Source organism: Aythya fuligula, unplaced genomic scaffold, assembly GCF_009819795.1.
Source record: "Aythya fuligula isolate bAytFul2 unplaced genomic scaffold, bAytFul2.pri scaffold_31_arrow_ctg1_3, whole genome shotgun sequence".
Classification (NCBI taxonomy): domain Eukaryota; kingdom Metazoa; phylum Chordata; class Aves; order Anseriformes; family Anatidae; genus Aythya; species Aythya fuligula.
This window is the reverse complement of record NW_022473981.1, coordinates 1-11,663: the sequence shown is the minus strand read 5'-3', so window position 1 is coordinate 11,663 and position 11,663 is coordinate 1. Positions and strand designations below refer to the sequence as shown.

The 11,663-nt window shown below is 57.9% G+C and overlaps 2 protein-coding genes across 2 annotated transcripts; one reads left to right on the top strand and one right to left on the bottom strand.

Moving 5' to 3' along the window:
• Window positions 1-801: 801 nt before the first annotated feature.
• On the bottom strand, window positions 802-6,824 carry PLD3 (phospholipase D family member 3). The gene is made up of 12 exons (XM_032207151.1): window positions 6,733-6,824; window positions 5,318-5,369; window positions 4,688-4,738; window positions 4,455-4,573; window positions 4,203-4,380; window positions 3,162-3,282; window positions 2,928-3,055; window positions 2,531-2,731; window positions 2,314-2,453; window positions 2,075-2,240; window positions 1,888-1,987; window positions 802-1,024 (listed from the first exon to the last, which is right to left on the bottom strand). Exons 2-12 carry the CDS (start codon window positions 5,342-5,344, stop codon window positions 831-833), a joined length of 1,425 nt encoding a protein of 474 aa, XP_032063042.1. The 5' UTR covers window positions 5,345-5,369; window positions 6,733-6,824; the 3' UTR covers window positions 802-830.
• Window positions 6,825-6,909: 85 nt separating this feature from the next.
• On the top strand, window positions 6,910-11,235 carry CUNH19orf47 (chromosome unknown C19orf47 homolog). The gene is made up of 9 exons (XM_032207163.1): window positions 6,910-6,954; window positions 7,843-7,927; window positions 8,113-8,200; window positions 8,731-8,845; window positions 8,954-9,029; window positions 9,133-9,255; window positions 9,511-9,660; window positions 10,035-10,102; window positions 10,510-11,235. Exons 2-9 carry the CDS (start codon window positions 7,909-7,911, stop codon window positions 10,906-10,908), a joined length of 1,038 nt encoding a protein of 345 aa, XP_032063054.1. The 5' UTR covers window positions 6,910-6,954; window positions 7,843-7,908; the 3' UTR covers window positions 10,909-11,235.
• The last annotated feature ends 428 nt before the right edge of the window (window positions 11,236-11,663 follow it).

Below are 11,663 nucleotides of genomic sequence, written 5' to 3'. Positions count from 1 at the left end.
ACCCTATATCCTATAACCCTATAGTCCCCATCACCCCCACATCATGGCTTTCGGGGTCCCTGCTTTTTGGGTGTCCCAGGATTATGGGGTGTCCCTGGATCATGGGGTGTCCCAGGATTGTGGGATGTCCTGGGATTGCGGGATGTCCCGGGATTATGGGGTGACCTGGGATTATGGGGTGTCCCAGGATCGCAGAGTGTCCCAGGATTATGGGGTGTCCCGGGATCATGGGGTGTCCCAGGACTGCAGGGTGTCCCAGGATTGTGGGATGTCCTGGGATTGCGGGATGTCCCGGGATTATGGGGTGACCTGGGATTATGGGGTGTCTCAGGATTGTGCGGTGTCCCAGGACCGTGGGGTGTCCCAGGATTATGGGGTGTGCTGGGATTATGGGGTGTCCCATGATTGTGGGATGTCCTGGGATTAGGGGGTGTCCCAGGATTATGGGATGTCCCAGGATCGCGGAGTGTCCCAGGATTATGGGGTGTCCCTGGATCATGGGGTGTCCCAGGACTGTGGGGTGTCCCGGGATCATGGGGTGTCCCAGGATTGTGGGATGTCCCAGGACCGCGGAGTGTCCCAGGATTATGGGGTGTCCCGGGATCATGGGGTGTCCCAGGATTATGGGGTGCCCCAGGACCGTGGGGTGTCCCAGGATTATGGGGTGTCCCGGGATTATGGGGTGCCCCAGGACTGGCACACCACTCGGAGCATCCCAAAGCACACACACACCACCTGACAGTACATCACCCACCTTTAATCTCAACAAAAATCTCCAAAAAAAGTATTTTTCCCCCCCAAAAAAAACCCCACCCGGAGCCCCTCCTCGCCTAGCGGGACCCGCAGAGCCGCTCCCAGCGCGCGGCGTCGCCGATGTCGGCGCTGTACTGGGAGCTCCAGTCCCGCTCGAACACCGCCCGCAGCTGCTCCGGCACCGTGGCCCCCGCGCCGCCCCCCGGCTGCTGCACCACCAGCGCCGAGCCCGCCGTCTGCACGAAGTAGTCCCCGGACCAGTTGGAGGTCCCTGCGGGGAGAAATGGGGGTGAGGAAGGGGAAATTGGGGTGAGGAAGGGGAAATGGGGATGGGGAAGGGGGAATGGGGATGGGGAAGGGGGAATGGGGAAGAAGAAGGGGGAATGGGGATGGGGAAGGGGAAATTGGGGATGGGGAAATGGGGAAGAGGAAGGGGAAATTGGGGATGGGGAAGGGGAAATTGGGGATGGGGAAGGGGGAATTGGGGATGGGGAAGGGGAAATGGTGATGGGGAAGGGGGAATGGGGATGGGGAAGGGGAAATGGGGATGGGGAAGGGGAGCAGGGGGAGAGGAAGAGGAGCAGGGGAAGAGGAAGAGAAAAAGGGGAAGAGGAAGGGGCCGGGGGAGAGGAAGGGGACAAGAGGAAGGGGGCCAGGGGATGAGGAAGAGGAGCAGGGGAAGAGGAAGGGGACAGGGGAAGAGGGACCGGGGTAAAGGAAGGGGGCCAGAGGATGAGGAAGGGGAAATGGGGAAGAGGAAGGGACGAGGGGAAGAGGAAGAGGAGCAGGGGGAGAGGAAGGGGGCAGAGGAAGAGGAAGGGACCAGAGAATGAGGAAGGGGAGCAGGGAAGAGGAAGGGGAAATGGGGAAGAGGAAGGGGAAATGGGGAAGGGGAGCAGGGGGAGAGGAAGGGGAGCAGGAAAAGAGAAAGGGGCCAGGGGAAGAGGAAGGGGACAGAGGAAGAGGAGCAGGGGAAAGGGACCAAGGGCAGAGGATGAGGAACAGGGGAAGAGGAAGGGGGCCAGAGGATGAGGAAGAGGAGCAGGAAAAGAGGAAGGGGACCAGGGCACCCCAAGAGCCGACCCCACCAGCACCGCCACCGTTTTTCGGCGCCGGCACCGCCGAGGGGCTCACCGATGTAGGCCGCCTTCTCCGTCACCATGTACTTGTTGTGGTTGACCCGGGCGTAGGGGATCCGGGCTTGCGCCTCGCTCGACGGCACCATGAAGAGCCTCTACGGGGCCGGGGTGGAAAACGTCACCGGGACGGGGTAGGGGGGGACACGCCAGGGGGTCGCGGCGTCCCCCCGCCCGGTACCCACCACCTCCACGCTGTAACGGGTCCGGTTGTCGCCGACGGCGGCCAGGGATTTGAGGAAGGGGAACATCTCCGCCTTGGAGTGGGGCCAGCAGCCCACCAGGAGGCGAACCTTCACCCGCCGCTCGAAGACCGCCTTCCGGAGCCGGTTATCGATGGCCGGCCAAAATCTTTTTTGGGGAAAAAAAAAGCGTTATTTGTGAGCCTAACCAACGCGCTCGGGTGTTTCGGGGCCTCACGCACCTCTTGGGGTAGGAGAACTCCATGGTGGGTAAGTAGCTCATCACCGCCACGTGCACGAAGTCCTCGGCGGCGTCGATGACGCCGAGCAGGGCGCGGAGGTCCTCGGTGCGCCCCGGGGCGCAGAGGGCCGGCGGGGCGCTCTGCGGAGCGAGGAGGGGGCATCAGCACGCCGAAGACCCCCCCAAAAAATCAAAAACCCACCCGCCCCGGCCCGCACCGAGAAGTAGACGGCGGCCGGCGTGTCGTTGAGGTTGAGCTCCAACGGCGTCTCCATGTTGAAGGAGGTGGAGAACGTCGCCGGCCACGGCGCGGGGATGGAGGCGTTGGGCAAACCCAGCACCCAGTAGGCTTCAAAAACCTTGCCCAGGTCCCGCGCCAAGCAGCTGCAGTTGTAGACGGCCGCTCCCAACTCCTTCACCTGCGCCAACGAGCCAACGACCCCCTCCCCTCAGCGGCGAGGGGGATTTTGGGGGGCGTTTGTCCCCCTGCGAGACGCGACGGGTTGTAGTCAGAGGGTCCCGGCCCCGTGGCGATGCCTGGTTGTGTTTTGGGGGGAGAGGAGCGTGGTTGGGAGCGTTGAAATTGTGAAATTTTGCATTAAAATTGGGGCTCACCTGGGTGAGGGAGCGCCAGTCCATGTTGGCGCTGCCGATGTAGAGGTGGGCGCCGTCCACGATCCAAAATTTGGTGTGCAGCACCCCCCGGGTGAGCCGGGGCATGTCGACCGTCCGCACCGCGGCGCCTACAAGTTGGGGGGAAAGGGGGCGAAGGGAACGGGGTTGGGGTCTCCCTCGGGGTCGCCCCCCAACCCCGTCGAGGCCGTCCCGGTTTTTGGGGGGTTGGCTCACCGCTGAGCTCGAGCGCCCGCAGGTCGCTCTGGGGGAATTTGGAGGTCGGGGTGTTGACGGCCACCCGGACGGAGACGCCGCGGGCCGGCAGCTTGAGGAGCTCCTCCAGGATCTGCTCGCCCTGCTCGGAGACGGGGGCGGGGGAGAAAAAAAGAGAGAAGTGGTCAAAAACCACCGGAAAACGCAAAAAAAAAAAAAAATAAATAAATAAAAAACACCCAACGCTTGAGCGGACGCGCGCAGTGAGCTGCGACGGGCGCGAGCCGGCTCCTTCGACGGTGGTTTATCGTGATAATTCATGGCAGCAACAAGGGATCTGGCTCCCTTCTGGTGGTGTATCGCGATAATTCATGGCAACAAGGGATCTGGCTCCCCATCAGTGTGGTTTATCGCGATAATTCACAGCAACAAAGGATCTGGCTCCTCACCGGCAGTTTATCGCGATAATTCATGGCAGCAGGGGTTCTGGCTCCCCATCAGTGTGGTTTATCGCGATAATTCATGGCAGTAAGGGATCTGGTTCCCCATCAGTGTGGTTTATCGCGATAATTCACAGTAGTAAGGGATCCAGCTCCCACACTGGTGGTTTATCGTGATAATTCACAGCAGCAAGGGATCTGTCTCCCCGTTGGTGGTTTATCGCGATAATTCATGGCAGAGGGGGATCTGGCTCCCAATCAGTGTGGTTTATCATGATAATTCATGGCAACAAGAGATCTGTCTCCCCGTTGGTGGTTTATCGCGGTAATTCATGGCAGAGGGGGATCTGGTGTGGTTTATCAGTGTGGTTTATCGCGATAATTCACAGCAACAAAGGATATGGCTCCCCGCTGGTGGTTTATCGCGATAACTCACAGCAGTCAGGGATCCAGCAGCAGGGGATCCGGCTCCCCACCAGTGGTTTATCGCGATAACCCACGGCAAAAAGCGATCCGGCTCCCACCCCGGTGGTTTATCGCGATAATTCACGGCAGGGGGGGCATCCAGCCCTGCTCACCACACCAAGCGTGAGCTCGGCCTCCTCATCCTCGCCCCGCTGACCTGCGAGGCCGAAGGCTCCTGGGTGTGCGTGTCCTCGTTGGTCATGGTCCAGTAGAAGGCGGCGACGTCGAGGCTGCGCCGGGCGCCGCCGACGAGGTTCAACCACGCGTCGAAAGTGGAAGGGTTCCCGGGTCCGCCGTAGCTCATTCCCTCGGGGATGCTCTCAACCAGAACGATCCTAAAAAAAAAGGTGAAAAAAAGGAGATTTGGGAAAAAAAAACACCAAGGGGAGCTCGGGGAGGCCGCACGCACCGGCACGGGTCGGCGCAGGGCTCGGCGCGGCGTCGAAGCGCCGAGCTGGAGCAGAGGTGGAAGAAGTGGATGAAGAAGAGGAAGAGGAGGGTGACGAGGACGGCGGCCAGCAGGGCGGGCTGCGGAGAGGACGAGCCGGGGGTGAGAAAGGGGAAGCCAGCCCCAAAAAAAGGGGTTTTCGGCCCGTTTTTTTGTTTTTGTTTTTTTTTTTTTTTTCGGCGTGGGGGTTTTACCTTGGGTGAGAATCGGCCGGGTTGCGCCGGCGGCTCCTCGGGAGGCTCCAGCTGCGAGGGGGGGCGGAGAGGATTTGGGGGAGACCCCAAAGCAGGTATTTTTTAGGGTGAATCCCCCCAAAAAAATGGTCATGAAGCTGATTTTGGGGTGCTGGCATGGGGCAGGGAGCTTCAGGACACCGCAATTGGGGATTTTTGGGGTGCTAGGAGGGGGAAGGGAGGTTTGGGACACCCCAATTGGGGATTTTGGGGTGCTAGGAGGGGGCAGAGAGCTTCAGGACGCCCCAATTTGGGATTCTGGGGTGCTAGCAGGGGGCAGGGAGCTTCAGAATGCCCCAGTTTGGGATTTTTGGGGTGCTAGCAAGGGGCAGGGAGCTTCGGGACACCCCAATTTGAGATTTTGGGGTGCTAGGAGGGGGCAGGGAGCTTCAGGATGCCCCAATTTGGGATTTTTGGGGTGCTAGCAGGGGGCAGGGAGGTTTGGGACACCCCAATTTGGGATTTTTGGGGTGCTAGGAGGGGGCTGGGAGCTCAGAGACACCCCTATTTGGGGTTTTGGGGTGCTAGCAAGGGGCAGGGAGCTTCGGGACCCCCCAATTTGGGGTTTTGGGGGTGCCGCCAGCGCCGTACCTGCTCGTAGACCCCATAAGGCTTCATTGTCGCGGGTCTCCGGGGGCCGAGGCTGTGGGAAAAGAAAACCAGATCGGGATTTCAGTGGTTTTGGGGCCACCCCACAGCGAGCCCCGCGCTGACTCACGGGGCTGACGCGCTCACGTGCCCCGGGGACGGGGAGGGGAACTCGGCCGTGCCTGGCCATGCCCCTATTTCCCTCCCGCCCCAAAACAGGGCTTTTAGGGTTCCCCAAAACCCTGTCTGGGGGCTTTTAGGGTTCCCCAAAACCCCGCCCGGGGACGGCAGCGGGGTTGGGATGGGGCCGTGGGTGGGGGTGAGTTGGGTTTATTTGGGGTTTGGCCCTTTCCCAGCCGTAATTTAGGGTCGGAGAGGGGTTTGGGATCAGGAACATGTTTAGGGACAGGATTAGGACAATATTTGAGGGATGTTTAGGGCAAAGGACAGATTTAGGGGCAGAGCAAAGATTAGGACAATGTTTAGGGCATGTTAAGGGCCAGGAACGTGTTTAGGGCAGGCATTAAAGCCAGGACCAGGCTTCCTACAACACTTGGGGCATGTTTAGGATCAGGACCAGGTTCAGGGGCACGCTTAGGGCCAGGATTACGACAAGGTTTCGGGTACGTTCAGGACCAGGGACCTATTTAGGGCCATGTCTGGGATTAGGACTCAATTTCAGGCACGTTAAGGGTTAGGAACACATTTAGGGCCACCTGCGGGGCCCTTTTTGGGGTCGGAGCCCAGTTTAGGGCCAAGACACGTTTAGGGCTAGGATTAGGACAGCGTTTGGGGCACATTTAGGGCCAGAGCCACGTTTAGGGTCGGGTTTAGGGGTTTAGGAACTGGGCTTAGGGTCAGAACTGGGTTTAGGAACTGGGTTTAGGGTTTAGGAATTGGGTTTAGGATCTGGGTTGAGGAATTGGGTTTAGGATGTGGATTTAGGGGTTTAGCAAGTGGGTTTAGGGGTTTAGGAACTGGGTTTAGGTAAGAACTCGGTTTAGGAACTGGGTTTAGGGGTTTAGGAACTGGGCTTAGGGTAAGAACTGGGTTTAGGAACTGGGTTTACGGATTTAGGAACTGGGTTTAAGGGTTTAGGATCTGGGTTTAGGATCTGAATTTAGGGGGTTTAGGGACCACAACTGGGTTTAGGAATTGGGTTTAGGGTCAGAAGTGGATTTAGGTCCAGAACTGGGTTCAGGGCCAGGACCAGGGCGTTATTTAGGACCGGGGCCACATTTGGGGCCAGGACTAAAAAACCCCAAAATCCAGGACAAAATTTGGGCAGATTTGGGGCCGGGACACGATTTAGGGCACGCCTAGGGGGGCAGGTTTAGGATCAGGCACTGTTTTAGGGCCAGGATCCTATTTAGGGCCTTATTTAGGGCCGGGGCCCGGTTCCCCCCCCCACCCCGTACCGGAGGTCCCGGGGGGGGGGGGGCGGGAGGCCCCGGGTCCTCCAGCGGTCGTCTCTATGGTCGCCGCGCCCTTTGCTCCCAACGGGGCCGCCGCTGCCTAGAGCGGCCACGGCGCGTGCGTGGGGTTAGAGCGGCGCTCTTGGCTGCTTCCGGCATCTCGGTGGTGGCTACTTCCGGTACGGGCCTGGAGCCGGCGGGATGGGGCGCGGCGGGGGCCGGGAGGTGAGGGGGGGGCCGGGGGGGTCTGGAGGGGTTTTGGGGGGCAAAAAAGGGTCTGGGGGGGTGGAACTGTGGGGCAGGAGGGGCTGAGGGGGGTATTTGGGGTCCGGGGGTGGGCAGAAGGAGGCCTGGGAGGGGCAGAAGGGGGCCTGGGGTGGGGTTGGGGGGGCAGAAGGGGGCTGAGGGGGGTATTTGGGGGCCTGGGAGGGGCAGAAGTGGGGCTGGGGGGTGGTCGAAGCGGGGCATTTGGGGCCTGGGGGGGTTTTGGGGGGGCAGAAGGAGGCTTGGGGGGGTATTTGGGGGCCTGGGAGGGGCAGAAGGGGGGCTGGGGGGGGGTCGGAGGGGGGCATTGGGGGCCTGAGGGGGCCTTGGGGGGGGGCAGAAGAGGCCTGGGGGGGCAGATGGGGGCTAAGGGGGGTATTTGGGGGCCTGGAGGGCTTGGAGCTGTTGGGCAGGAGGGGCTGGGGGGGTATTTGGGGACCTGGGGGGGTTAGAAGGGGGGTTTGGAGGGGGTATTTGGGGGTCTGGGGGGGATTTAGGGGGTTTTGGGGGGGATTTGGGGTCTGCAGGAGGCAGAAGGGGGGTTTTGAGTAGAGGATTTGGGGGGCTAGAGGAGTAGAAGGGAGTCTGGGGGGGTATTGAGGTTGGGGGGGTGTAGAGGGGGGTTTGGAGGGGGTTATTTGGAAGGCTGGGGGGGTTGGATGGGGATATTTTGGGGGCTGGGGGGCATTGGGGGACAGAAGAGGGTCTGGGGGGTGGGAGTTGTGGGGCAAGGGGGGGTTGGAGGGGGGTATGGGGGCCGGGGGGGGGGGCAGAAAGGGGTTTAGAGGGAGGTATTTGGGGTCTGGGGGTGTGTTGGGGGGTGTTTCACCCCCCCTTGCCCTATTCCAGGCAGGCGGCGAGGGCTGAGCCCCAGGCGCTGTGCCCCCCCCTGGGCAGGGGGAGGGGGGCCCGGTGATGGTGTCAGTGACAATGGGTGAGTGTCCTAAAACCCTAAAAAAACAAGGGCTGGGGAGCTCCAAAACCCTGCAAAACCACCCCAAAAAAAAAAACAAAAAACCCTACGGGATCTGCAGGGGGGTGGACGCAGAGAATAAATTGTGAATTTTACTAATTTGACTCGTTTTTGTTCTTTTTTGGAACTTTTTGTCCTGCTGGCAGCGACGTCGGAGTGGATCCAGTTCTTCAAGGAAGCGGGGATCCCCCCCGGCCCCGCCGTCAACTACGCCGTGATGTTCGTGGATAACAGGTGGGGAGAGCCCCCAAATCCATCGTTTTTTACCTGAAAATGCACAAGGAAGAGCAAAACCCAGCATTTTATCCCATTTTCTGCTCATTTTATTAATTAATCTGGGCCGAGCTTTGTTTTTGTTCTCTCCCACGCCTCTAAACTCCTCTTTTTGACCCAAAACTGGGCGAGGAAGAGCAAAACCCAGCAGCCTGCCTCATTTTCTGCTCATTTTGATAATTAATCTGGGCCAAACTTTGTTTTTCTTACCTTCTGTGCCTCTAAACTCTTCTTTTTGACCCAAAATTGTGCAAGGAGGAGCAGAACCCAACAATCCATCCAATTTTCCTTTCGTTTCATTATTTTTTTTTAATTAATCTGGGCTGAGCTTCGTTATTGGCACCGCCGTGTCGCGTCGTAGCTCCTGCTGGATTAATCCTGGGCTTAATTAGGCTCGCTGGGGTTTAATTAAGCTTGTAATTAGGGAGGAGAGGGATTATCCCAAACCTCCAGCCCCATTGGGAGCGGATTCCTTCCCGATGTCCCCGCAGGATCCAGAAGAACATGCTGCTGGACCTCAACAAGGAGATCATGAACGAGCTGGGCATCACCATCGTGGGGGACATCATCGCCATCCTCAAGCACGCCAAAGTCGTTTACAGGCAGGTACGAGCCTCCCTGACCAGTTTGGGACTGGGACGAACTGGTTTTTGGCCCGGGAAGGGTGGGTTGGGGGGGGATTTTAGGGGTGCTGATGGAGCTCACGCCCCGCAGGAGATGTGCAAAGCGGCCACCGAGGCGCTGAGCCCCCCGAGCGCGCCGGCGGAGCTGCGCCGCAATGCCAGCAGCGGTGAGTGCGGGCTCAACAACCCCGAAAATCCTTGTTTTTTAAGAAAAAAAAAGTCGTTTTAGGGAGCTTTAATTCACGGTGGCCCCCCCGGTTCTGTTTCCAGCCGCCTCCCGCATGATCGCCAACAGCCTGAGCCGGGACTCGCCGCCCGCCACCCCCACCCGCCGGCCCGACACCTCCAAAATCTCCGTCACCGTCTCCAACAAGCTGGCGGCGAAGAGCGCGGGTAGGGAGGAAGAGCACGGGCGAGGAAGAAGAGGGTGGGCAGGGAGGAAGAGCATGGGTGGGGAGGAAGAGTGTTGAGTACAGAGGGAGCGCTCGCACGGCCTCCCCGGGGGACTTTTTGCCCCAAATCACACCTCTCCCAAAATCCGTGGGGGTTTAGGAGGTGGTTTTTCCCCCCCAGCTGCTCTTTTGGGGTCAATTCTTGCTGTTTTAGCCACCGGTCTGAGCTTCTCCCTGGTTTTTCCCCCCTCCTGAGGTCTGCGTGAGGCGGAAACCGGGAGCCCCGCGCCGGTGCAAGCCAAGCGGCGCCGCGTGACGGCGGAGATGGAGGGCAAATACGTGATCACCATGCCCAAGGGCACCACGCCGCGCACCAAGAAGATCCTGGAGCAGCAGGCGGCCAAAGGTAGCGACCCCACAGCCTCTCGGTACCACCACGGGGACGTTTTGGGGCCCCAAAAACCCGGGGGATGAGCCCCGTGTCCTCCGTTCCGCGGCGATCCCAAGCTATTAAAAAATCTCGTCTCAATTACGTGATTTTTATAAAGACAACGAGTTGCTGTGACCCATAAAGTTGGCTTTTATTTCTCTAAAAACCACATTTATAAATTAAAAAAGGGAAAACAGGCACCAGGAGGAGCAGAAACCACTCTCGAAGCATTTATTTAATGGGATTTCTGCGGTGTTTTCACGTGCACTGGCGGTGCCTCCCCATCCTCTTCCACTTTCCCCCCTAAAATTCTTAAAACTGTGTTTTCTCCCTCAAAAAAACCCCACCAGGTCTGCAGAGGACATCGGTTTTCGACCGCCTGGGAGCTGAAACAAAAGCAGACACGGCAGCTGGCAAGGTGAGCGCAGCGGGGATGCGTTTTGGGGGAAAACCTTGAGGAAAAAGCCCAAACTGGAAATGCACTGGAGGAAATTTGGGGGATTCTTCGGTGGTCCCGGGTGTCGTAGAATTTAGGTTGGAAAAACCTTCAGGATCGTGGAGCCCGACCACCAAAATGATGATTCTCTTCCTATGCCTCAATTTTCACCCTTCAATTTGGGATGCAGTAGGGTTTTTTGGTGCTCTGGAAGCTGGAAAAAAATAGAGAATTTTATTTTACTGGCTGTTTTTTGGTGATTTTCACCCCAAAACGCGTGGGGGGATTCCTTCATTATTGCACAAACAGGGTGAAGGCAAAGCCAGCACCCAAAATGGGGGCGGGGGGACCCAAACTTTGTTCTTACGCCCCCCTTGTTCCCCCCCCAGCCCACAGGGGTGTTCAGCAGGCTGGGCGACACTCCAGCCGGCGGCAAGAACGCGGAGAGCGACGACGACGAAGGCTCCGTCCTGCCCTACGCCGGCGTCCTCAAGAAACCCCCCAAGGACGCCCCCGAAACGGGGAAAATCATCAAAGCCAAAGCCCAAACCTCGGAACCCCCCCGGCGCCGCGCCGGGGGCAAAACGCAGCCCCCCCAAAGCAGCCTGGAAGCTCAGGACAGCAGCGTCAGCAGCAGCCGGAGCAAAAACCAGCCCGAATTTCGGGTGACCATCAAGAGGACTTGGGGCAGCGCCAAGGTGAGCAGCAGCAGCGACGCCCTCAGCGCCCGCATGGACGACGCCGGCGCCGTCAGCGTCTTCCAGAGACTGGGGAAAAAAGCGGACTGACGCCAGCTCCACGTGGCCAAAACCTGGGCGTTTCGTCCTCGTTTTGGTCAAAATTTGGGTTTAGTTTACGGTTGCGTTCGAGTTCTGGGCTTACCTTCACGGTTTGGTTGAAAATCCAGGTTTATTTTCATGGTTTTGTTGAAATTCCAGGCTTATCTTTGTGGTTTTGTTTGAAAGCCGGGTTTATTTTACGGTTTTGTTCAAGTTCTGTGCTTATCTTCACGGTTTTGTTTGAAATCCAGGCTTATCGCCACAGTTTTGTTCAAAATTTGGGCTTTCCATCCCAGTTTTGCTCGAAATCCAGATTTATTTTACAGTTTCATTCAAGTTCTGGGCTTATCTTCACGGTTTTGTGTGAAATCTGAATTTATTTTTGTGGTTTCATTCAAATTCTGGGCTTTCCATCCCAATTTTGTTTGAAATCCGGGTTTATTTTCATGTTTTTTTTTTTTTTTTCAAGTTCTTGGCTTGTCTTCACGGTTTTATTCAAATTCTGGGCTTTCCGTCCCAGTTTTCTTCAAAATCTGGGCTTTCCATCCCAGTTTTGTTCGAAATCTGGTTTTCTTTTCACAGTTTTATTGGAAATCCAGGCTTATATTCACGTTTTTCTTCATATTTTGGGTTTATTTTCATGTTTTTCTTCTAATTCTGGGCTTCTCCTCCTGGTTGTGTTCAAATCCTGGTCTTATCTTCCCGATTTTGTTCAAAATCCGGGCTTCTCATCCTAGTTTTGTTCAAAATCTGGACTTACCTTC